At 40.2% G+C, this 25,076-nt stretch overlaps 2 protein-coding genes across 2 annotated transcripts; one reads left to right on the top strand and one right to left on the bottom strand.

Annotated features, from left to right (window-relative positions):
- Positions 1–5,859: 5,859 nt before the first annotated feature.
- On the top strand, positions 5,860–9,352 carry LOC120294817 (probable disease resistance protein At4g33300). Its single transcript, XM_039315476.1, is given in 7 exon segments — positions 5,860–6,247; positions 6,250–6,333; positions 6,336–6,551; positions 6,980–7,401; positions 7,536–7,891; positions 7,986–8,191; positions 8,275–9,352. Coding segments are annotated over 7 exon segments (2,505 nt in total). The 3' UTR covers positions 9,108–9,352.
- A 4,654-nt stretch (positions 9,353–14,006) lies between these two features.
- Positions 14,007–23,124, bottom strand: LOC104451871. Its single transcript, XM_039314501.1, has 9 exons — positions 22,159–23,124; positions 21,430–21,498; positions 21,253–21,321; positions 20,981–21,067; positions 20,787–20,854; positions 20,425–20,542; positions 18,511–18,765; positions 18,084–18,398; positions 14,007–15,502 (listed from the first exon to the last, which is right to left on the bottom strand). Exons 1-9 carry the CDS (start codon positions 22,786–22,788, stop codon positions 14,765–14,767), a joined length of 2,349 nt encoding a protein of 782 aa, XP_039170435.1. The 5' UTR covers positions 22,789–23,124; the 3' UTR covers positions 14,007–14,764.
- Positions 23,125–25,076: the final 1,952 nt, after the last annotated feature.

Here is a 25,076-nt window from a genome sequence, read left to right as displayed (position 1 = left end):
AACCGAACCGAACCGAACCGAAAAATCTTCCGAACTGAATGAAACCGAACCGAAATTCGGTTCGTATTCGGTTCGGTTCGGTTTTTCGGTTTTTCGGTTTTTAACTTTGGTTTTCGGTTTTTTTTTTTTTTTTTTTTGGGGTGGGGACGGCTTACCTTCTGTATATGCTCCTTAAAAATTATTAGATTAAACAAGAGCTTTGTCTTCTCTCAAAGTCTGCGTACAATCACCAAGGAAATAGTTAGCTGTAGCTGAGCAAATGTCGCTGAAGCTCATCACTGCTACAATGTTAAACGAGGATGAACTACACTGAACATGAAAGAGGACCTAAAAATTCCCACCAAGAAAACCAGAAAACAACCCCTCTTCATCGGCCCAGAACTTCCATTAGAAATCCCACATACAACAACTGAATCGGCAAGTACCGACCTTTTCAGTTTCTATCATCTCAGAAGGTGATTAAAACCAGAAACTCCACGTAGATTCATCACATTCCAATACAGAAATTAGGGGGAAACAATCAATAGCTGTAAACAGAGATACAGTCAATGATAACCCTTTGACATCAGCACCCATGTATGAGAAGCAAACACAAAAAGTAAAACCTCCTAATAAGAATGTTCAGCAGGCGTTTTAATCAACCATGGCCATCTAAAGGAGCCTAGAAAGTCAACAATGGAGCCGAGCATTTAACGAAATATTTCTTCATTTTCTCATCAATTTTGCATATCAGCCAAACAACATAGGACAGAAGTAGAAGCTTAAATCGACATTCCAGCTGCAACAACATCCCCCTCCTCCAATGTTCCAGCTTAAGCAACACGTAAATCACTTCACTTCCACAGATTGGCAAACTAAACAGATAATCATGCCTAAATAAAAACCCGAACTTTGTTGGAAACAAGAACTCAACCTGAAGATTGAACATCTGGCTAAATCTATTTTCAATATTTCCCCCAAAAACAGATAAAGCATCCATCTTCATTGTGTACCACTCAGCACAACAACAAAATTAACACTCGTCACACCAATGGAAGCGAAACAACAATGAGGATCTCACCTAAATCCACAGAAAATCCTTCTGTACAGGAAAAAAGAAGAGCCGAAGCAGAAAAACAAAAACCCACAAAAAAGAAAATAGCAAAAATGGTAGACGGACAGAGTGTTCCTCGGAACCAACGCAGCAGCACAAATCAGAGTTCGCGTTGCAACAGAAAAACAAAACCTTCGCCTCAACACCCACCAAGAAAACGTCTCAAAGAACAGAACAAATGGAGCAAAGCAAGAAAAAAGGAAAAAACCCAGATACCCTCTGCATGCGACCCAGCGACAGCACTGAGAAAAAGAGCAAAAGAGATCTTTGCAGAGGAAGATGTAGGCAGAGCGATCAAAGGAGAATCTTAGCGATTTGAACTAGCGCAGTTCACTGAGCAAGCAAGAGGCGTCGCAGATCTAAAGCCACTAGCGGCCCCTCAGTCCAGAGCAGAGCGCGCGCAAGACATGCTCGGCCCCTCAGTCGCCGTCGCCGTCACTGAAGGAAGAGGGACGAAGGAGAGATTTGCAGAAGAAAGGGGCCCCTGTCCCTCAATCGGTCGCCGTCGCAGTCGCCGTCGCCGTTGGGAGAACTCAGACGGGAACTGATAAAAACCAAGACGAGACATGACGAGAGGACTCAGAGACGGAGTCGGGAGAGAACCGATAAAAAAAAATTCGGTTTTCTGTTCGTGCCTTTGTGGTTGGGTTTTCGGTTCGGTTAACCGATAAAACCGAACCGATAAAAAAAATTTCGGTTTTTGATGAAAACCGAACCGAAAAAACTGATTTTTTCGGTTCGGTTCGGTTCGGTTTTCGGTTCGGGTCTTGACACCCTTAGTTGTGCCACTAATAAAATAAAATAAAAATGTCGCCAAAACCCAAACATGTACAAGTATAACAAAAGTACCCTTCATCTACAACCCAAAAATAAAAATAAAAATAGTAACACTTTAGCATCAAATCCCAAACTTTTTTCTTGTGTCATTGATATCCCGAACTCATACTAGGGACAAATGTTATTTTTGTTAGAATCCATTGGAATTTTTTAGAGTCCAAAGTATAGGGTTTTCGTTGGGAGACTGATGATATCTTATTTAATGTTTTCTTATTCTTCTTTTCCTTAATAAAAAATTTCATTTGTATTATCATAACTCAAGTTGAGTGATTCTAAAATAGCTTAAAAGAAAATCGTTATTTGATCACATTGGTATAAGTTTGGTGGTAATGATAACATACAAAAAAAAAAAAATGATGTATTGGTACTACAATTGACATAATCGTTAAAAAAAAAAAGGTTTACAATATTGTCATCATGGTGGGCATATTTTAAAGTTTTCACTCACGCAGAAAGAGTTTGGAGTATGCATTGAAATGTGAAACCCTACTTATTCAAGAAACGTGGACATACGTTATTAATAATTTGCCATCATATATCTAAGGTTCCGTTGAGTTTGCGAAAAATAAAAGATTTAGAAAATATTCCCGAAAATACATGTTTGTATTGCCTACAAAAATTACTATATGAAAAATATTTTTATCATCTACGAAAATATCATATAAAAATTATTATTGATAATAAAATTATTTTTTATAAATTAATTATTTCAAACGATTATTTTTAGAAATATATTATTTTAATCTTTCGAGTCTACAAAACAGACGAAGCTCGAAATTTCGTACGAAGGGCTTTATTCAATTGGGCTACGGCGTGCCGTGTACTTAACCTATCAAAAGGAAAGGAGAAAAAGATCCTCCGAAACGCCACCAATAATTTCTCCGCGCGTGCGGAAACAGCCGAACGCTGTCCCCACCAACGTGAACGTGCGAGCACTCCACCACCACCACCCGACTCCAATGTCGAGAAACCTCCAAAAGCAGGAATCTCCACATGGTTGCTGACGTCAGGCCCATTACGTCATGGTGGTCCAGGACACGTGGTCAACCCTGCACGTCAACGTCAAGGGTCTTTGCTTTAAAACTCCCACTCAACCACGTAAAAAGCACTCATGTTCGCAAAGTCTTCCCCACGTCAACCACCAATTGCCAAGGTAAGGATAACCGGCCCCTAACCCCGTCTCCCGGCGTCCACGGCGACTCCAAAACATGGCTTGGTGACCTTGTCCTTTACTATCCTCGTCGATCTTTTCATCCAACCATGCCAACATGAAATGGGCAAAACGATGTTGGAGTGTTGGATTTTACTTACCAAGTGCCATCGATTTTTTGAGATTAGGATAGGTTGAATTGGGTGAAAGAGTTTGGAATTTCTTTTCGTTTATTGACGGGGGATCATAGCCTAGATAGGAACATGAATTAGGCTTAAAGAGTGATACGGAGTTAAAAGCTCAAATCAAACTCAAAAGTGAGAGTTTGGTAAGATTAAGAAGAATGAACGGAAACTTTGATGATACAAATAAATCTTGAGTGTGCATGTCCTTCTTTACACTTCATAAGTTTCTTTTTCCACATCAATGAGCCTCTAGGTTTTTTTTTTTTTTTTTTTTTTTTTACTTCTACATTCGTAAACTTGTTCATTAAGTTCTAGACATGTTCTCAAAGTTTTGATTGTACTCGAAGTTTTGCCAACTGTTTTTACCATGTGTATGCCAACTACTTTTGCCATGTGTATTTCAACTACTTTTAACATCAATCTTCGTTCGCCTGTTTGGTATCGATCGTCCATACGAAACATGTTAAATTTTGGTGTTAATAGTGGCCAATGCCAATCTCGCACGTGTCAATCCTCTCATTGGCCAAACCTATGCCAATCAATAATTTGCATGCAATTATTTATAGAGTCGATATCTTGCTTAATAAGGTAAATGCCTCGCAAAATTAATGTCTCTTTTGTGAGATATTATAGGACCATCACTAATTATTTTCAAAATTTAGTTTGTCAAATGAATATATGATTTATTATTTAAATATTCTAATATTCTCCTTACACTTGGCCTAGTCTCTTGCCTAGTGCTAAGTGTGAAGATTTAATTGGGGAGGCAAATGGAGCATGGAATGATTGGAACTCAAGAACTTTAACTTTGATATTATGTAAGATTTTATAGGATCACTGTCAACCATTCTCAAAACTTAAACCTGTCATATGAAGCGCATGATTTATTATTTAAATATTTTAACATCTCTCAAAATGACCAATACCTATTATGGCTGTTTCTAGGTGCGAACAAAATTCTAAAAAAATTAGTAAATTTAAAGTGTGAGAGAGAAATGGATGATAGGAAGATTGACAAGCCACCTTCAAAAAGATTAGTTGAGTCGACTATATTCCTTTCGTATATGTTTAGATGTAGTCAAGCTATTTCAACGTAATTTCCGTGCTCAGCAAAAATGAGCCCTCTTCCTCCCGTCAAGTTCATGATGTCATCTTTCAGGCAGAACCGCTAACCACTGTGTGTTACTTACAGAAAATGACCCTTAAACAGGTGGCCCCATTATCCCACATCACGCTGCTAGATTGATGTAAAGCTTTTTTCTTTTGGAAAAGAAGAGGGAGAAAACTTAGAAAACGGGGGGAAATAATGTGACTAACTTTACAACTTGCAAGAAATTACATTCGATACATACAAATGAAAGTACCTCTCTTCATTTGAATTTTAAGAACACCCGCCTATCGTTAACTTATTTCATCACAAGCTCTTGTTGCAAAGCAGTCAATGAAAGTTCTCCTTTGCCCCCTTAACCTTCAGGGTGTAGGTCACCAAATTGAGATCTATTCAAGCCCCTTAAGATGCCGTTTCAGTGCTTTGAGCTTCTTCGCCACTATGAACATCCTTGATCCTCTAGCTTCCTATTGCCAACAAGTATAGACCATTGGCAAGAACTCAGGGTTGGTAGTCTAGAAATTGAAGAATTTGAAAGAACTTTTCCTTCTCCTATATGTGGTGTCCAGTCGCTTCAAGCATGGGGAAGATGGAAAATGAGTCGTTTTCTACGAACGAAAATGAGTCGTTTTCTTTGGTTAGAACTAATTTAATCCATCGACAATCTTTCATGTTTGATTCTATCTAATAATGTGCATATTTAACGTGGGAAGATGGAGCTGTCAATTGTGCGACACGTGGCGCAAACCTCAACACATTATCCTACATAATTTTCAAACTTTGATGTAGCAAAACCTAAGAGAGAGGTATATTTGCTTATGTGGAATTTTCTGAAAACTCCATAAGTCTCCAGATTAGCCCATGAATCAAAAGATGCTTCCGGTTCTACAAAGTCGTGTAGAAATATAGAAAGAGGCTACAAGTTTCACTTACAACATGTGGTTCTTACATTCTGTAGTCGCGAGAGTGAGCAAAAGGTGATTCCCCATTTTGGATAGAACACATCTACATGTATACGTACATATGTACATGTACATGTTGGCAGTCGTGAAATAAGGTCAACGGAAATATGTACCTCACCTAACAACGCGGGATCTGATAAACTGATCCCACCTTCTATTTTTGACCTTTGTTTAGTTGGCCGGGACGAATGGTTACGGTGTCGTCATCGCCGATGCTAATAATCAAAATAAAAGGATGGAAGAAACAAGGAAATCACGCCGGCTTAAAAAAAACAAGGTCCCACATGCGCCCACCAATGGGCAAGCATTTAATAAATTAAGAAATAAATAAAACATACAAGATTAGATACTGAAACAAACTAGCCAATGAGCAATCTTCCATGGCTGCCAAACGTAGCGGCACCAGCAGCGAAGGTCTCCAGAGTCGAGTCTGAACTCAACACCCAGTCATCGTCTGAGTCTCTCTCTCTCTCTCTCTGGAAGAGCTACAGTAACGCGGCCTTGACGCAAGCAACCGCCGGAACATGGCGGTGACGGACTTCTTCGCCGGCGAGATCGCGACGGAGCTCCTGAAGCAGCTCGTACAGACAACCCGCAAGTCCTGCCTCAGCAAGGAGAGGGCCCTCCAGCTCACCCGCATCATCGAGGACCTCCAACCGATCATCCGCGAGATCCAGTACTCGGGTGTCGAGCTCCTTGGCCACCGACAAACCCAGCTTGACCACTTCTCAAGGACCCTCACGGATGGCCTCGAGCTCTCCAGGAAGGTCCTCGGCACCAACCGCTGGAACCTCTACAAGAACCTCCAGTTGACGAGGAAGATGGAGAAGCTTGACAAGAAGATCAATCATTTCATTCAGGTCCCGATGCAGGCCCACACCCTAGCCGACGTGCACCACATGCGGGTGGAGACGGGGAGCGACTGGACCGGATCGAGGGGTCGGCGCGGCGGCTGGAGCAGAGCCTGTCGGAGATGAGGATCGGCGGTGGCGGGTGGGTGGGGAGGCGCTGAAGCAGAGGGAGGAGACCGAGGCGGAGTCTGACGCCTTCGGCAGCGGCGTGCTGAGTTTTGGGCCCTCGGTGGAGGTGGGGAGAAGGAAAGTGAGGGAGATGATTAGGGACAGTAAGGATATGGGGGTGATTGGGATATGTGGGATTGGTGGGTCTGGGAAGACCACTTTGGCTAAGGAAGTTGCTAAGGATGATGCTATCAGAAGTAAGCTCCTTTTCATGGGTTTTCTGCTGCTGCCTTTTATTTTAGCAGTAATTTTTCTTTTGTTTCTCATTTCTCTGGGTTCTATTTTTGATTCATGCTCTTTCTGGTCGAATTTGCTCTGATTGCACTACTGCAGTTTTTGACAGGAGGCTTTTGTGAACCTTTAATTGCATTAAGTGCTCTAAATTTAGCATGTTAGTAAGTGATAGGTCATGATAGCTTGACCTCAGTATCTTTGGATAGCTCTGAGATGTGGCTTTAAAACAGTTGTCTAACAAATCTGTATTTTGTGTAAAATATATATCCAAATAATTTGTGAGCTCCTTTCTTTCCATTATGTTTTAGGTGGATCTTCACTTGTTTCAGAATGAAAAGTTCGTATGTTTAGATTCAAAGCTACCAACTGACCATTTTTGTGCTTTTTCCAGATGATTTCAACGGCAGGGTCCTGTTCCAAACAGTATCTCAGTCCCCTAATATAGATGTATTGAAGAAACAGATTAAGGCATACATAATGGGGAATGAAGGGGTCAGTCCATTCGATCGGGTTCCTCAGTGGAATATGCAATGGAGACCAGAAGGCATAGATAATTTGGGGGCCACAAGACGAAAGACCCTGATCGTGCTGGATGATGTGTGGTCGTTCTCGGATCTTGAGCCATTGGTTGCCATTTCCAGGACACCCGGTTGCACAACTCTTGTGGTCTCGAGATTCAAATTCCCAGAAGTAACTACAGATACTTATGAAGTAGAATTGCTGAGGGAACAAGAAGCCATGACCCTGTTCTGCCACTCGGCCTTTGGTCAAAAATCCATCCCTCCTGGTGCTGATAAAGATTTGGTCAAGCAGGTAGTTTAGAAAAAACTCTCTCTCTCTGGTGTACCGTTATACTCATGTAAAAGCAAGTAACTTAGTTTGAAGTTTCATTTTAATCTGCTGCCTTAGTCCTTTAATTTTATATGTCATGAAAACGTTGTGGATAGGTGGTCAACGAATGTAAAGGGCTTCCTTTGGCTCTCAAAGTGATTGGAGCTTCACTAAGGGACCAATTACCGATGTTCTGGGTGAGTGCCCGAAAGAGATTGGCAAGGGGAGAGCCGATATCCGACTCTCATGGAAGCAAACTGTTGGATAGGATGGCGATCAGTGTCGAGCACTTGAAGAAAAAGGTCAAAGAATGCTTCTCGGATTTGGGATCGTTCCCAGAGGACACAAAGATTCCTCTGGATGTTCTTATCAACATGTGGGTCGAAATACATGACATCGATGAAGAAGAAGGTTTTGCAATCGTTGTTGAGCTCTCCAACAAAAATCTAATTACTTTGGTTAAGGATGTCCGGTATGTTCATATTCCGCAGGTCTTTTGCCATGGCTCTTAGATTTGGAAGAACTAATCAAAATGAATCCTTCTAACTTCATGAGATCTGTGGCAGAGCTGGAGAAATATACAGCAGTTATTTCGAGGTGTCGGTGACCCAACATGATGTGCTAAGGGACCTCGCCCTTCATCTCAACAACCAGGAGGAAGTCAACAAGCGCAAGCGACTGCTTATGCCTAGAAGAGAAAATGAGTTTCCTAAAGAGTGGGAAAGGAATTCAGGCATACCGTTCGATGCTCAAATTGTTTCAGTTCACACAGGTATTGACTGAAATTTTGTGAGTCTTGTACACTGAACTCTCTCTTCCAATTTGTTTTCACTAATTTCTGTTGTGCAAAGCTAGGTAAAATGGATGAAATGGACTGGCCAAGAATGGAATTCCCCAAGGCTGAAGTGCTTATCCTCAACTTCTCTTCCGACAGTTACTTCTTACCTCCTTTTATTGAGAACATGCCGAAGCTCCGTGCTCTGATTGTCATAAATCACAGCACTTCCAATGCTGTCCTCCGAAACTTTTCGGTTTTCTCTAGTTTGACCAAGTTGCGAAGCCTCTGGCTTGAAAGAGTTTGTGTCCCCCATTTATCTGAAAGCACAACACCCCTCAATGACATGAGGAAGGTATTTCTAGTCCTGTGCAAGATCAATGACAGCCTAGATCCATCAATCGTCAACCTCCCCCAGATTTTTCCACGCCTATCGGAGCTCACTATTGACCATTGCGATGACTTATTGGAGCTTCCTTCAAGCATTTGCCTGGCCCAATCCCTCAAGAGCCTGAGCATCACGAACTGCCACAGCCTCCAAAGTCTACCGGCCGACTTGCACAATCTGTCATCTCTAGAGATACTGAGAATGTATGCTTGCCCGAATCTTAGGACGCTTCCTCCGGGAATTTGTCAACTTGGTTGCTTGAAGTATCTTGACATCTCTCAATGTGTTAATTTGATGGACCTTCCTAAAGAAATTGGAAACCTGGAGAAACTTGAGAAGATCGATATGAGGGAATGTGCGCAAATAAGGGGGGTGCCGAGGTCTGCCTCATTGATGAAGACTCTTAAAACCGTGATCTGTGATGAGGAGGTGTCTTGGGGGTGGAAAGATGCTGTGAAGCCGAGGGAGGATGTTCTAGTTCAAGTCGCGGACAAGTGCTTCTCTCTGGACTGGCTCGACGATTGACCGCATCTCTTATGAAAGCTTGCCACATCACTCAGCATTCAATATTAAGCAACAAGTTCTAGTCAAGCTATTCTCGCATCTGTAACTTTCATATTTTTTACATTTTAATTTGGTCCTCCATGTCTCGAAAACTTATTAAGTTTTGCGTTCTGTTCAATGTTATTTTGCTCTGTATATCTGTGTGGTGGACACCGATGAGTTCTCCGAAGACCATCTTGCATTTTTTGTTTCTGGCCCCGTTTCTCCATCTTGACTTTCGTTAAACTGACCGGATTGTTATGTGTGCAATGCTGCCTGTAATGAATTTTGTTTATTAAATGACTTGATGCTTAGGCAGAACATTTATGGCATTTCTGAGAGTTCGAAGTCCAGTTGTTGACTATTGTTTCTATCTAACTCTCTATGCTGAGTACAGAAGTTCCTAGTCATTTGTGCTGTCAAATTCATGCTTTGGTTTAAATCCGCCCTGCCTCCCCGGCTCGCTCTGTCTCTCATCTTAAAAGGCAGAACATCAATGAACTTAAAATGCTAAAAGGAGTCAAAAGTTCTAGCATGGGGGAAGGAAGAGTGGCAATTTGGGCGACTATGAGCTGCTATTGTGCTGTGACTAATTTGAAAATTTATATCAATATTATGAGGAAGTTGATTAAAGATCAAGTTCTGGGTACTTTTGATTATATCATTGTCCGATTTGGTATTCTCAAACTATTCTCATAACTCGATTTTTTCTTAAGCGTGATCTCGTGTCACATCAAAGTTATCAATGTAGTGATGGTTTTGTTTTGTTTTTCACTTTCTCATGATCGTCTTTATAAAGTGTTTTTGAAGCTTAGGATCGGACAAAACTTCGTACCTCGTGAGTAATCTTAGATGGGTCCGAAGAATCTGAAGTCGGCAAGCTTTATAAGCAATATTATGAACATGATGGAAGTGTGACTCGGCAAAAGCTAGGAACCAATCTTCATATATCTCAACAAGAGTTCGAAATTCAGCATTTCGAATTTGGAGTATTAGGCGACATTTTGGTACCACAGTGTCTTCAATCATGAACTTCGAGAGGGCCCCCACAGATTATTAGTGAATTTTTTTCAATGGGGCTTTAGATGGAGACATTGACTGATTACTGGGTTGATTTCTTGGTCATTGCTCGGTGCCTTGTTATGTCACTTTCTTTTTGCTTGTAGTTTAGTGCACGACCACACTTTTTCTAGTCTTCTGATCACATTGTCTTGATCTTTGATTAAACATACTTTTCGATGGGACCTCGCTTTTTGATCTCCTCATCACGTGTATCGGTCGGTCTTGGCATATTCCTTTGGGGGGTGTTTGGTGAAATGCAGAGTTTACTCATGCGAGGACGAAGTAGATAAGGATAGTGGTACACTTCGTCCTTCGCACTACGTTTCATGTTCATCCTCTCAAAATTTTGTTTTGCTTTTGATTTGATCCCTAACATTCATTAGTTAGCCCTGAGATTTCATTATCGAAACTCTACTTCTCATTTACGTCCGCTACGGATTATCCGCTTTGGCAGTGGCACTCATGCCTATACGGCTTTAAAGCGCATCATTCTAATTTGTGGTCGCTTGGCACTTGTTTACCGTAGCAATAGCTCAAGTCCAGGCGATGTAGGATCAAAAACATGTCTGAAACCCAAAATTCCCACGCTGGCTCTTATACCACAAAAGCTCGCCCCACTTGTGCCTCCCGCCTGCATGATATTATTCGACCAGGTTATGGTTTATTTGCTTTGCCATGGCCTTAAAAGGAGACGTGTTAGTTTTAGGTTGTGCACGACTTACCTCTCATCACAAGAATCCACATCTAGGTGATTTATGATTGATGCATATCTAAACCCAACAATCTAGTTGAACAAATTTACGGTAGTTGCTATTGAAGGAGTGAATTATGACAGAAACTTGGGTTCAAAGGTAGGTTTGGTTGAATGCTATTGTTGCTATCATCACCATTTTTGGGTTTGTTGCCTAGGCCGAGTCCACTTAAATGAGTGTAACTTATTCACCTCGTTCCCCCTTGAGAGTAGCAGCGTGCTCCATGTCACGACGAGCCTGTTGGTACACGATGTGTATATTACCTTGCCTCTATTGATAATACATAGATTAGTGATTTTTTATTATTTTGTCATCTTAAACTCTCATGGGAGTTTCTTCAACAAGAATCCAATACTATGACATCTAACCCCCGACATAAATCTAGACAAACCGTCAAGGGATGGTTCAGAGTTAACAAAACAAGGAATCCAATACCTCAAAGATCAATAAAATGTAAGTTCAAAAAATAAAACAATGATCAAAATAATAATTCCAAACTTTCAATAAGTAGTTCAAAGTATGAGATAGCCAATTTCTAAATCTCAATCATGTGGAAACCAATGCTAATGTTTTAGTAATCGAAGTTGACAGCCACAAGCTAAGAAATGGGAAATACCAAAGTCATCTCTGAATTTTGGCTTAATGTGCAACTTCATTCTTGGATATTTAATTTGTTTATTATGGTCCCTAAACTATTTCCAAAAGTTCAATACAGTCTGTCAGTTTACTCAAACGACAAATTAGACTTTATTTGATGACATGGATTACTATATACCGAGTTAGATTTTTATAACACCGAGTCAACATATCCATCTTTTCTTTCATTTACTTTAGAAAAGCCAAAAAGAAGAAGAAGGTGTTAACATGTTAATCGTTATTTGATGGCATGGATTACTAAATCACAATTGACATGAACATCTTACTTGGATAATCCACGTGTACCTTCTTGTGTTGTCCACTTTTCAAATTTAACGAATTGGTAGTCATATCAATAAATTCCACTTACTTGAATTAACGAAAGGAATGCATTGAATATTTTGATATATTCTAGGGACTAGATTGAACATCCACCACTAGTTCAGGGACAATATTGAATGTAATGCGGAGACAACATTGTATATTAAATCAAAGTTCATGAATCAATTAAATCATTTTTCCCTTAAGAAATTAGACTTCTTATAACCTTACGAACCCAAAGTTTTTGTAAGCCCATGTAAGCACTTGTCCAAGACATAGGCCCATAAATGGTAACGCCACTCCAAAGCATCCTATAACTGCCCAATGACGAGTGGATAGTTCACACGATTCAATCCTACATCAGAGACTGGATTCACATAGAAGACTATGACTCCTGCGCGCATGTTCTTCCATAGGTGTCGCCCCTTCGAGAAAATCAGTCAAGTTCCAAGCTCAATGTTTCGATCGTCAACAGTAAGGATGAGTGGTTTCAGGTTTCATACAGGTTCCCCCTGCAATCCGGAACCTATCATCGGGTACAGGTTCCTCATTTTTTCGTACCTGGAACTTACCCGTTGAAATCTTGAACCTTAAACCTACTCGTCACATGTTCCAAGGTCGATGCCAGATCCAATTTTTTTTTTTTTTTCCTTTTTTGGTTTCATTTTTAGTTAAACAAAACGAAAATAAACATAACAATAATAAACAAGCTTGTCGTTCATCAAAGAGAATATAAAATGAGCAAAACTAAACAGCACTAGCGTCGTCGACACGGGGGACTCTTTTCCATGGTGGCTCGTCGACAAGCGGGCTGCTCATGGTTGAAGTCTAAACAGTAGCGGCATCATCACGCAGTTGAGCCCAACTGGTAATAGGAAGACATCACTCAACTTATCCAGACAAACTAATATAGACACCATGCATTGTCCTTTCTTTCCACCTATTTTACATTTTATCCTCATGTAAGCTCTCAAATTAAACTACGATGTAAGCTTCTTAAAATCTCAAAATCTGAAAGTATACGCATGAAGATTTCGATTTCATCCTGCACTTCCTTCTAGGCTTTTGTTTGCGCAAAGACAACATCAATGAGGAGCTTCTTTCAGAGCACTAAGAATATTGCATACATAAGTAACACCGTGTCATCATGCTGCACCAACTCATTGGGTAATTTAATAAAGCAACCTTTAAGGTGCTCTACAAAGGTTTTCCTTATTAAGTCTAAGGTTGAAGCAATAAACTAATACTAACAGTGTTTCACACCATCCAATAAGTAGATACCTTCAATAGCCATAAGATATTCCTTTGTCAGAGTTCATCACAAATTGTCAATCTGTCCAAAGAAGATAACAAGCAGGGCTAAGAATAACATTCAAAAGCACTCCATCTGAGAATAAGGACTCAATTTTTTTTCCTTTTTTTCCTCTCTTTTTTTTTTTTTTTTTTTTTTCTGTCTTCCCCCCTTCTTATGGTGATCGGCCGGAGAGGAGGGTCAGTTGTTGGACTCAGGTAGCAGGCTCAACCCGATTGAGGGTGAGCTCACCCCGTTGTTGTCGGGTGAGGGCTGCCTAGCCACTAGCAAGGCAAGCCCTCGCCGGATCTAGACAAGGGCAAGCTCGCTAATCCCTCGTTGGATTTGGGCAAGGATGAGACTTGCTAGTGGATTGGCGGGCTCACCCTTGCCATCGCTGGAAGAGCCTTATCCATCCACTGGCAAGGCGAGCCCTCTTCAAATCTGGGCAAGGGAGAGCTCACTGATCCCTCGCTTGTGGATCCAACAAGGGCTGGTTGGGCAACCCTCTCCCGACAACGGCAGGGTGAGCTCGCGTTCAGTTGGGCCTAACTAGCCACCTTAGTCTAGCGATTGGCCCTCCCCTTCAGCCGGTCGCCGAAAGGAGGGAGGAGAGCAAAAACAAAAAAGAGAAAACAAAAAAAAAAGAAGAAGAAGAAAAGATTAAAAAATTCAAAATAATAGAATTAAATTAAAATATTATCTACTGATGCTTTGCTCGACGTCCACATTAGCGTCGGCCAAATTTGGCCGGAAGAACGAATTAGCACAATTATAAAATGTTTAAGACTTAACTGGTAAAAAAAAATTAGAATTGAATTGATACAATTGCAATAAATTTATGACTTTTTTGATAATTTTCCCTCAGCAATAACAATACAAAATTAGTGACCGTTTCACCACAACTCAAGTAACACCGCCGAGTCCTTTCACCTGAGCGTCTTTAAAAATCTTTTGGCTTCTGCTCGATACCTTTGAATTGACGTTCATCAAAGGGTGCATTGATCATCAAGCTTTGCCAGGTAGCACTCGCACAGGAAAAGTGTATGTCAATCTCATAGTGAAATAGAAAGGCCAATTCCAGTGCAGCTTCATCCCTGCTTTTCTTGAGAGGCTGTTTCCACAATCGCAACCTGTCAACTCCAGGTTCCAGTGGACTAATCATCAAAGGTTGCATCGATCATCAAGCTTTACCATGTAGCACTCGCGCAGGAAAAGTATGTCAATTTCATAGTGAAATAGAAGGCGAATGCCAGTGCAGCCTCATCCATGCTTCTCTTGAGAAGCCTTTTCCATAATCGCAGCCTGTCACCTCCAGGCTCCAGTGGACTAACCTTACTATTACCCTAAAGGCTCAATCCGCAATCTCATCATGGATGCCAGAAAACAAAAACCTCATTGTGACTCTTCATTTACTTTACAAATATTATTTACACAAGCAAATGAGAGGCACTTATACAATTGAGATGTATTCCTAATCCCTGCAAACAAGATGAAATGGAACATCGTGCCTCAATTTTTTACACCAAAAATTTCCAGAACAAACACTATGTTACAAGAGAGGCAAGTGTTGATGTTTACCATTTCACATCCAAAGTGAGGGCATCTGGAGGGACTAAAATGGATGGGAACTTAGTGAATGAGATGTTAGACAATAAGCTACTCCATGCAACGGTATCTGCTCCACTAAAAGGCCTCACTTTATTTACAATAAGGGGCGTCAGCCTCTCTGCATCTACTCTGGCCACCACCTGGAACCAGACTCGTTCAACAGTAGGCCTCGTTCTCCACTGCTCCCACTTTACTAGGTGAGTCTCATTACCCGTAACATTCCGCTCCAATTGTATCTGGAGACGAATAACCATTACTGCTTTTATTTTAGCTTTTACAAATCCTAAAAACCCATATTGACGCATCCGATCGCCCATTAAACCCCCCAGAACTCTTTCAAGAGTGGCTATCCTTGAACTCAAGGAATCGATGGGGCATGAAGGTCTCTTATACAGAAAATTGCCATAACATTTCTCTGGCAGCAACTCAATGGTACCCGTGGACAGGAAATTAGTCTCTATGTAAGTACTTGGATTTCGAGTTCTGTAGGCAATAAGTGATGCAGATCCTGTAACACAGATGGGCAACAAAGGAGTACACAGTGATTGCCAATAGGGCCAAAATCCACTTTTCACCTTGGTGACGTTGCCTGAAGAATTGAACTGTGGTCCATAAAGCAGAGAAACTTCTTGAGCTCCATTCACTTCCACAGTTATGCCTTCACCCACTAAGACATGTCTCAATCCAGTGTATGTGGTGTTTAGCTGAATGCCAAAAGTAAGGACAATACGATCTTCAGCATTCAAGCAAAAACTGTGATTATAAATACTGTCAACCTAAATAGGATTCAGATACAACAAGATCGAGAGTTTTCTTTAGAAAATCTCTTGATTAAATTAGACAAAGCGATTCATGGCCAGAAAAATATAAAGTGATTGGCCTATCAATAAACAAGTCAATGCGATGAATTAGAAATTTATCTCATTTCTTTAAAGTATGTCACGTTCTATTACATGGGACACATAGCTGAAGCAGCAGAAAACACCAAACACATTAATCATTTCATATGAAAACCTTCCAAGTTTCCGCAACTATCTCAAGTAGTACTTAAAAAGGAACGCTAGTAAGCCAATAGATTGTTCCATTCAATATATGCAATACATACATGACAGCACGTGCAACCCACGTGCCAATAGAAATAAGTGGCATCCTGCATGATCAACATCTTATGCTAACCTGCCATGTCTTGTCGACACAAGTCCATAATGAAAAAATTCAAGCTTGCATGGTTCTGACAACTGTGACAACTATAACTAAAGTTATTTCATTTAATGCAAGGTAACCCCTATTCATCTGTTACATCACCCTAAGTTGTCAAGATCGTTCAAAAGGGAGCACTCTGCACATCATACTTGTAAGGAGTTCCTTTGAGCAGGAAAAAGAATTGGAAACTTTAGTTAGAACAGGTAACAGAACATAAGTAGAGAAATTAGCGAACAATGACCTTAACACAAGACATCCTACCAGAGCACTTCCTATGATATTCCCATAGTTAACCATGCTTACATACTCACCTCACACATGACAGTGACACTTCTCCAAATGGACCATCTACATCTTATGTTAACTCAACCACTCTGCCAGTGAGCCAAAGCTCTCAAACATCCTAGGAGCATCCTTGTTCTATGGCAAAAAGCTTCATCAACCAAGAGGCTTTTCTTGCCATAGTCATACACATCAAATAAGAACACTGCATTCAGTTCAGTATGGACAGTAACTGTTAAATCCTATTTCCATCTATTCACTAGAAAAACAGCAACAGCAAAGTTGATTTGAATAGCTTTGACTACAAACCAAAGTGTACGATTTTCAAACAACATGATAATCCTTCTACCAATGATTATTTGACTACAATGTGAAAGAAGCATGAACTCAACCTATAGTTCGATAAAAGTTGATATCATTGCTGAGTTGACAACACAAAATCACAAAGCAAAAGAGTAAGAATTCAATTGCAGGAAAAATATATAAATAAATTGTTGAAAGTCAATTGCAGAAAAGTAAAACTCATCTTTGGGTGCTCGTATAACGATGTGTGTCATCCTCTGTTTTTCCCCTACCTTTTATATATTGAGCCTTCTTGATCCAACTCTGCACAGTTCGTAATTTTTTTTTTTTTTTTTTTTGGTAAGTTGCACAGTTCCTAATTGTTCTTGCTTACAAAGATTGAATTTTGGCTCCAATTCTAATTGACTCAAATGTACCCGCTGTCTGGGTAACTAACATGGATTTCTAGTTGGCTGGATTTCTGAATTGTAATTGTTTCCTTCTTGCTGAATCAAGAATTAAATGAGAAATACCTGCAGCCACATTTTCCTCAATTGGCTTACGGGATGTCTGTCTCAAGGGTTCTTGGCTTTTATCAATAATCTTGGTTGATGGAAATGCTGAATTAACAGTTGATGTAACTATTTAACATCAATTAGTTCTTTTTTTCCGTCCTGGCCAGTTAAACATCAGGCAAACTTGCTATACATTGGCCATTGCTAACATTACTTGAGAGGCACCATTGCTCAACTGTCCCTTGGCCCGAATCCCGCATCAATTGTGTGGCATTTTGCTTGTGATTGCTTTTTCTTGATGTAGTCAAGGTGTCAACACCATCTGTCCAATCTTAATACTTGACAGCATCCCAACCAGGAAATGCAGGAACTAGAATGGAGCCAGATATTCAGCATATCTAATGGCAACCTTGACCCAATCTAACAAGCACAGCCAGGGTATGGAAACAATTTCTTTTACTTGACTGGAGAGCAGTGAGCTTTTAATCCACAAATTTTCCGGAGCCCATTAATTTAAATTAAACACTCGCTAGTTAGATATTAACCTCCCCCAGTATGCCAAGCAAACGAGCTATTGCCAACAAAAGTAACAGGACAAGCTGAACTCCAAAGTAGCTTCATGTCCTTGATACGGAAGCGACCAGCCACAACTAACCGCATCCACCTATAAATAACTATACATCTGTGCAGAAGTCTCAATATATAGCCAGCATTGGCTAATGCGAAGTTAAATAATACTCCGCCGTTAAATGAACCATAAAAATCCTAATCAAGGTCGATCCTTAACAAGAAGCATGCAAACTTCACAAAGTCCTGATTCGCAGCAGACCGAGAACTATATAAAACTTCCAAAAATTGAAACACCACACTGAGGAATGACTAACTCCGATACCCAAGGCTCGAATTAACTCATACAATAGGAACAAAACAGACTTCCATCAATTAAATTAATGGCCACAACCAAAAGTCAATAGCAGATCGGAACCCGATAAAGGAAACTCACCGGCAGCGAGATCGAGAACTCGTGGTCTCCATCAGCCCGCAACTCGAACGGGCCGTCCACCTTGAAAGATCCGATCACCGGCGACGAACCGACCGCCCTCACCGAATCCACGAAACCCACCCCTCGCGTGGCGTTCAGCCTCCTCCACGATGCCACCTCGTCGGAGAACCAGAAGAACACGTCGGTCTTGCCGAACCGGATCCGGAACTCGTGCCTCCGGGCGAACCCGAACCTGGCTTTGCTCAAGTCCAGCCTAGAGAGGCTCACGGCGTCCGGGTCCCACCCCTGCCCGGCGCAGATCTCCTTCACGACGTCCTGGGACCGATCGAATCGGGAAGCGACGGCGATGAGAAAAGAGCGCCGACTCGAATTCGGATTCGGATTCGATTCGATTCGATTGCGGATGGAAACGGGAAATGGGAATTACCTGAAAGAAGAGGGCGGTGCTGGAGGGGCGGGACGAGGCATTGACATTGAGCGCGAGAGCTGGGGTCAGGGCCTGGAACGACGATGACATCAGCTGGAGGAGAGAGAGGAGGAGAGAGAGAGTGGCTATGGTGGAGCTTGCGGTCATCGCTCTTCCCTTCTGCTCCTTCGGTCGTCGAGGTCCGAGCGGTTCCCGTCGACAGGTATCGGCGACTTCCGGGCCGATGTGGAACAGAGATATGAGTCTAGTTGGTAGTTAACTAGGACACGAGGTGTTTTTCTGGGGACGATGTGGAATTACCATTTTGCCCACGAGCGGAATCGCTTGCTCTTTCTTGGCCGCCAAGACAAGGATTAGGCGAATTGAAAATTATTGCTTTATCGATGATTCTCGACGAAACTCTTACTCAGGTTTTGGAGATGCTTAGGATTGGTTTGGCCGGGGAAAATGTTTTACTGGTTTCGAGCTCAGTTTATTTTTGTGAAAGAAAAATATTTTTATTATCGTCAATAATTTATATTTAAATATTTTCATAAATAATAATAACATTTTTTATTTATTCATTTTGTAAGCGATGTAAGTTATCATTTTATTTAAAAAAGATATTTCACAAGTTGTTTAGTTTTTGCGAAACTTTCCGTTTGTTTCACACAAGATGATTGATTTAGATAACATTTTCCTAAAATGATTACTTTCTCACTTATAAAATTGAATAAGCGCAAATTTTTTTTATTATTCACGAAAATGTTCAAATATAAATTGTTGATGATAATAAAAATATTTTTTAATGAGAAATTATTCCAAACAACAAAAGTGATTATTTAAAAAAATATTTTCCAAATCATTCATTTTCTATAAAATAAACACACCATGTCTTCTTAAAACTTATTGCTTTATTGAAGATTCTAGATGAAACTCTGCTAAGGTTTTGGAGATCCGTAGGGATTGGTTTGGCCAAGGAAAATGTTTACGTTTTGGGCTCAGTTTATTCTTGCAAAAATAAATTATTCGGAAGAAAAATCTTTTCATTATCGTCAATAATATATATCTGAATATTTTCATAAATAATAAAAATATTATTTATTTATTTATTTTGTAAGCGATGTAAGTTATCATTTTATTTATAAAAAAATGTTTCGCAAGTTGTTTAGTTTTGTGAAACAATCCGTTTGTTTCACACAAAATGATTGATTTTGATAACATTTTCCTAAAATGATCACTTTATCACTTATAAAATTAAATGAGCCTGGAAATTTTTTATTATCCACGACAATGTTTAGATATAAACTATTGATGATAATAAAAACATTTTTCAATGAGAAATTATTCCAAACAACAAAAGTGATTATTTGCTAAAAAAATATTTTCCAAATCATTCATTTTCTATAAATATAAACACATCATGTCTTCTTAAAACTTATTTGATTTGTTATAAAAATAATTTCCGACATGGATGGAATTCTATAAACATGTTGAGGGAAGGAGTAAAAGCCTAATTGACATGCATATAGACACTTTCCAAATTGAAGGAATCAACTGTGATGTAGCGATCCACATTCCTTTGTCATGGTTTAGATTCATTAGGACAAAGGGATTAGGACAAAGGGATAGCAGAAGATGATAATGTCATCTAAAGATTGCATCATATCACCAACTTAATTGTAAACAAGCAACGCTGACAAGCTTTTCCTCTCTCCCTGTACATTTCAGCTGTCACTACGAAGGTCGACATAATCCATCCTAAGCTGTATCCATCCAAAGGAATCGTGGCTGAAAAGAATGAATACAGTAGCATCATCTTTTCACATGTTTCCGCTAAACGGTTTCATCATCTCTTATGAATGCGCAGAGCATGAAAAAAATTTAAAACTAGGTACATGAATTCCTCCTCAGATGCCAGAGCAGTTTGTGTCACGAGAAAGAAATGGCATTGTTAATGCTGTGTGCTTCATGCAGAGTATCAGGTACACTGGACGGAGGCCAGTAGCGGAACCATGATCTACCAACTATGTTCTTGATAGGAAGCGGACCCCTGCAAATAATGGTTCAAGATATGATGACTTAGAAACATTCTCCAAGGTAGTGGGAATGGTAGCAAACTCGGTTTTTTCTACTCCACACATCCCCAAAGAGAAACACTTCCAAATCATCATTCTGGTCAACTACAAGTGCTAGAACAGCACCCAACTTTTAACAGGACAGACAACGATCTTCCAACTCAATGAATCACATTATCACACATAACAATTGTGAGAAGCTGAAAGACTCGAAAATACCAGTTATGGGAATCAAAACTGTTGTTACGGTTGTCTCCCATCACGAAAACATATCCTTTGGGCACACACTGCAGTTAGATTCATAGAAACAAATCTGTCAGTGCTAACTGATCAACCTGGGGTCACATAGTCATCATAGAACACATCAGAGGGCAGCTGCAATTCAACAAGAACATATGAATAAAACACATTACCACTGGCTTCATCTCATAATCAAGCGGCTCTAAGATGAATTCTTCATCTTGAGCAACACCATTCACCAAAAGTTTACCATTGCTAACCTGCAAAACAAAGCCAGAGTCAATATATGACCATTAAATAAAGTTCATTCGTAGGTGCAAATCCAGAAGTCCTGGCATAGCAGGTCTTAAATTAACTTAAGATATTAACAGAACACATCAAATCTTACTTCAAAATAAACCATGGTATTGAAAGTAAGTAGGACTGGCACTGCTTAAGAACTTACTTCAACATAATCTCCAGCCTTTGCCACAATCCTTTTGATGAACACATCACTTGAGCCATAGCCCACATCCTGACCAATTTAAAACCAACAAAATAATTACTTTGTAATCTGATAAAGCATAAACAGGCAACCATTTTCTATCAGTAATTGTTCATGACAAATTAAACTAAGCAAGACCTGCAAAACTGGAGGTGCCTTAAATATTACAATGTCTGAAATCTCAGGTTGTCGAAAGATGTAAGACACCTGCAGAAACAAAAGCCAGTAAAAAAGTGACCAAAATATTAGGCCAGCTCATAATCATCTACCCCAGCTTAGCACCCAGAAAGAAAAGATAACTCCAACCATTAACCATCTGAATAAATCAATCAGCAAAAGCAAAGGCATTTCATCCCCTTGACCAGATAGTCTGAGTCGCTCTTTTTGCAAAATGGAACAGACAAGTCATTTTTTCCTCATTCAGCAAAATCATCTCCTATCAGAGGGAGAAAGAACCATACCCTGCACTGTTCATTTTAATTCATTCCAATGACAGCTAGTTAGTCCCATTACAAGCCTAAACCAGTTCAAGTTTATTGTGGAAGAAAAATCATAGTTATTCTCCAGTCCTAGGCTGCAATTTTAATTTCCAAACAAGCATCGGCAGACTTGATCACAAATTATGCATCAATGATTCCAGATAACCATGGTTCTTCGAATCAATCAATTGCTCATGAAAGCTACAGGACATCAATCACGACTGGAAAACAATAAGACCTGCCTACACTATGTTCACAAGAACCACGAGGAACCTCCATTGTTTTGATTATATCTGTCAATTCCCAACCTCAATCCCCAGCGATTCCCAAACAGTAAGTAAACAGTAATTATTTGGCCAACAGTAAATGCGATCATCGGTGCACTCACTTTTTCTGCCAAAATGCGGTCGCCAACTTCGAGCGTGGGATACATAGACGAAGAGGGTATCGACCTCGCCTCCGCCAGGGGCGATCTAAAGAGCAAACCCACAGTCAAAGCAGTGAAAGCTGCCTTCGCATCTTCCAAACGAACCCCTAAAAGCCGCGAAAACCAATACCCATTCCCCGCACCATTCCTCAACCTCTCGGCACCACCACCGCCCTCCTCCTCCCTCTCACAACACACTGCATCTCCATTTCCTTCGTCCACGCCACCGCCGGGAGCAGCCGCCGCTGGTAAAGCCCTGCCGGGCGAAATTCCGAAGACGCCCTCGCTGGAGAACGGAGAATAACACGAGCCACCGGCGATCGAATTAGCCAGCGAGATCAAGCTGGCGATCACAGAGCCCCTGCAGTCGGGGCGGCGAACCTCCCCGGCGAGGGTAGAGCACGCGGGAGCCGGAGGGGTCGCGGGGTGAGGAGGCCTGAGGTCGGGTTCGGACCTCTTGCTGGGGCAGAAGAGGCGGGACCGGAACCAGCACTCCTCGAGCAACCGGCAGTTCCCGACGCGGAGGCCCGCGTTGGAGGCGAAGGCCTGGGCAATGTAGGTCGAGTAGGTGAAGGTGACGCGGATGGCCATGGCAGCGAGGTGTCCGGTCAGCTCGGTCGCCGGCCGGTGATGGGTCGGTCCGGCGAGCGAGATCCAGGAGATTGCTGGGTCCTACGAAATCTCGGTAGCGACGATCGAGATGCTCTACGAGTGAAGGCGACTGGAAGTGGACGGCTTAGGGTTTGAGAGAGAGAGAGAGAGAGAGAGAGAAAGTCGTTTTGGCTTTGGTTTCGTGAAGACGAAGGAAGACGAAGGAAGACGAAGGAAGGGAGGGGGACGAGAATAGAAAAAACTGCGACAAACGCCAAGAAGAATGGAGCGAAGACGAGGAGGCGAGGAATTTATGTTGTCGCCACGGCGGCTCGCCTGCTGCGCACTGTCTGTCTGAAAGCAAGCGATTCTATTGGGGAAAGTCCCGTCAATTTTTTTGAAAATATAACATTTTTTTCGTAAAGAATTGCTTTTCTAAAAATATATTTTTTTAAATTTAAATTTCCGTTCAATCTTCATAATATACTCATACGAGCTATTTACTAATTTTAATATGATATTAACAGGTGCCATTTGAAGCACTTGTTAACAAAATTCAGCGTCTTGTCCTCGAGCATCAACTAAGATTTTCTTCACGCATTTGGCGAGTATGATTTCTTAGAATTTTTCAGACTAAAATTATTAAAGTTCAAATTACATTTTTCCATGAATTTATTATTGACTTATTTTCGAGAAATTTGGATTGCTCACCGCCAAGCGTGGAAGCGCAGTGTGCTAAGGGAGTCACGCCGCTTTTCATGAGACTAAATATTCAACCATGTTTTTGTTGAAGTATAAATTGTTATATATTTCCATTAAACTTAGGTGAGTATGTATATACATAAGAGTGTATTTTAGAAGATTTGCTTGTAAGAAAATAAGTACATAAAATAGAAAACTCTCCAACTTCCAAAGATAGGGTTCTAAAACTTCAAAAATCAATAACCTTGTTATTTGGTTGATACACCCCCCTCCTAGTGGAAAAGTCGAGACCGTGAGTTTCAACTTGTCTCGAAAAAATTTAAAACGTGTTGTACGAAGAGCTTACACAAGTGCATTAACTAATTGGTCAACTATGAACAAAAACTATACACCGAGTTATCGTTTGGTGACACAAAAACAGATAAAGTGGAAGTCAATTTCAACATGTTTGATATGAATGGAAAACTGGATTAGATGGGTGACGCCGATATTGTCACAATAAAAAATGGCAGGACCTTAAAGAGGGAATCCAAGCTATTGAAAGAGTGACTACAGGCAGATGAGTTTAGCTACAACATTGGCAAGGACTTTATGCTCAGATTATGTGGAAGAGCGCACCGTGATTTGTTGTTTTTTAGAACTCCAAATCAATATTTGGTCGTCTGAATTTCTAATCAAGAAATGACAAGATAGAATAGGATTTGAAATTCAAGGATTTCATTATATCCTATCCATTATTTTGTAAATCACAATAATAAAATCGAATATATCCACGTTATATCATGTATATTTTTGTGTAAACTGCATATCAATGTAATGAACCTAAAAATTCACAAACAAAGATGGTAAAAATGTCCCACGGCACTCTTGCCTATTTTATTTTTATTTTTTTTATTTTACTTTATTTTCCCTCTTTTTTTGATTATTTTCTTTTTTTATTTCTTTTCCTTATTCCATTATTCTCTAATAAAAATTTATTAAATAGTAAGTTGTACTAATATACCTAAAATATGCAATAAATATGAATGTATACTTATATTTATATATTGCATTTATATTGTAATATAGAATTAAAGTCAAATATATAAATAAAAAAGATTAAATTAAAAAACTATATTGTCATTTTTTGTTGTTTTGAATTTCTCATGTTAGAATTCAAATTATTTATATATAAATATAATTTCAATTTTTAAAATTTAAGAAGTTATTTGAGAAAAATAACTTTCCTATTATAGATATTAGAGATCATATACACATTTATCTCACCTCCCATATGTGATAATTTTATTCTACTTATATCCCCTTATATCTAACTTTATCCTGTCTTGAGTAGACATCAAACGCAAGATAAGATAAATTTTATCATATTCTGAATTTTATCATGACTGTCAAATATAGCCCAAGAGATTAAGTTAGGACTAAGAAAGATAGCATACCCTCCAATTGACTTCCTATCATAAGAGCTACCAACCTAATTCACATAAAAAAAAAAAGGCTTGCAAGAAAGTATCAATGGATTGGGAAAGAAGCAAACCAAATGGCCTCATATGTTTTAGATAGCACAAGATGTGTTTCACTATTTGCCA

The sequence above is a fragment of the Eucalyptus grandis genome, chromosome 6 (genome assembly GCF_016545825.1).
Source record: "Eucalyptus grandis isolate ANBG69807.140 chromosome 6, ASM1654582v1, whole genome shotgun sequence".
NCBI classification, from domain to species: Eukaryota; Viridiplantae; Streptophyta; class Magnoliopsida; order Myrtales; family Myrtaceae; genus Eucalyptus; species Eucalyptus grandis.
The sequence above is the reverse complement of the archived record's forward strand: the minus strand, read 5'-3'. Positions and strand labels throughout refer to the sequence as shown.

Coding starts and splice junctions, on each gene's coding strand:
- LOC104451871 (XM_039314501.1), bottom strand. CDS start 22,788: ATGGCCATCCGCGTCACCTTCACCTACTCGACCTACATTGCCCAGGCC. Junction 18,766..20,424: donor ACAATGCCATTTCTTTCTCG/TGACACAAACTG, acceptor TGTCCTAGTTAA/CTACCAACTAGACTCATATC. Junction 15,503..18,083: donor AGTTCTCGATCTCGCTGCCG/GTGAGTTTCCTT, acceptor TTTGGCATTCAG/CTAAACACCACATACACTGG.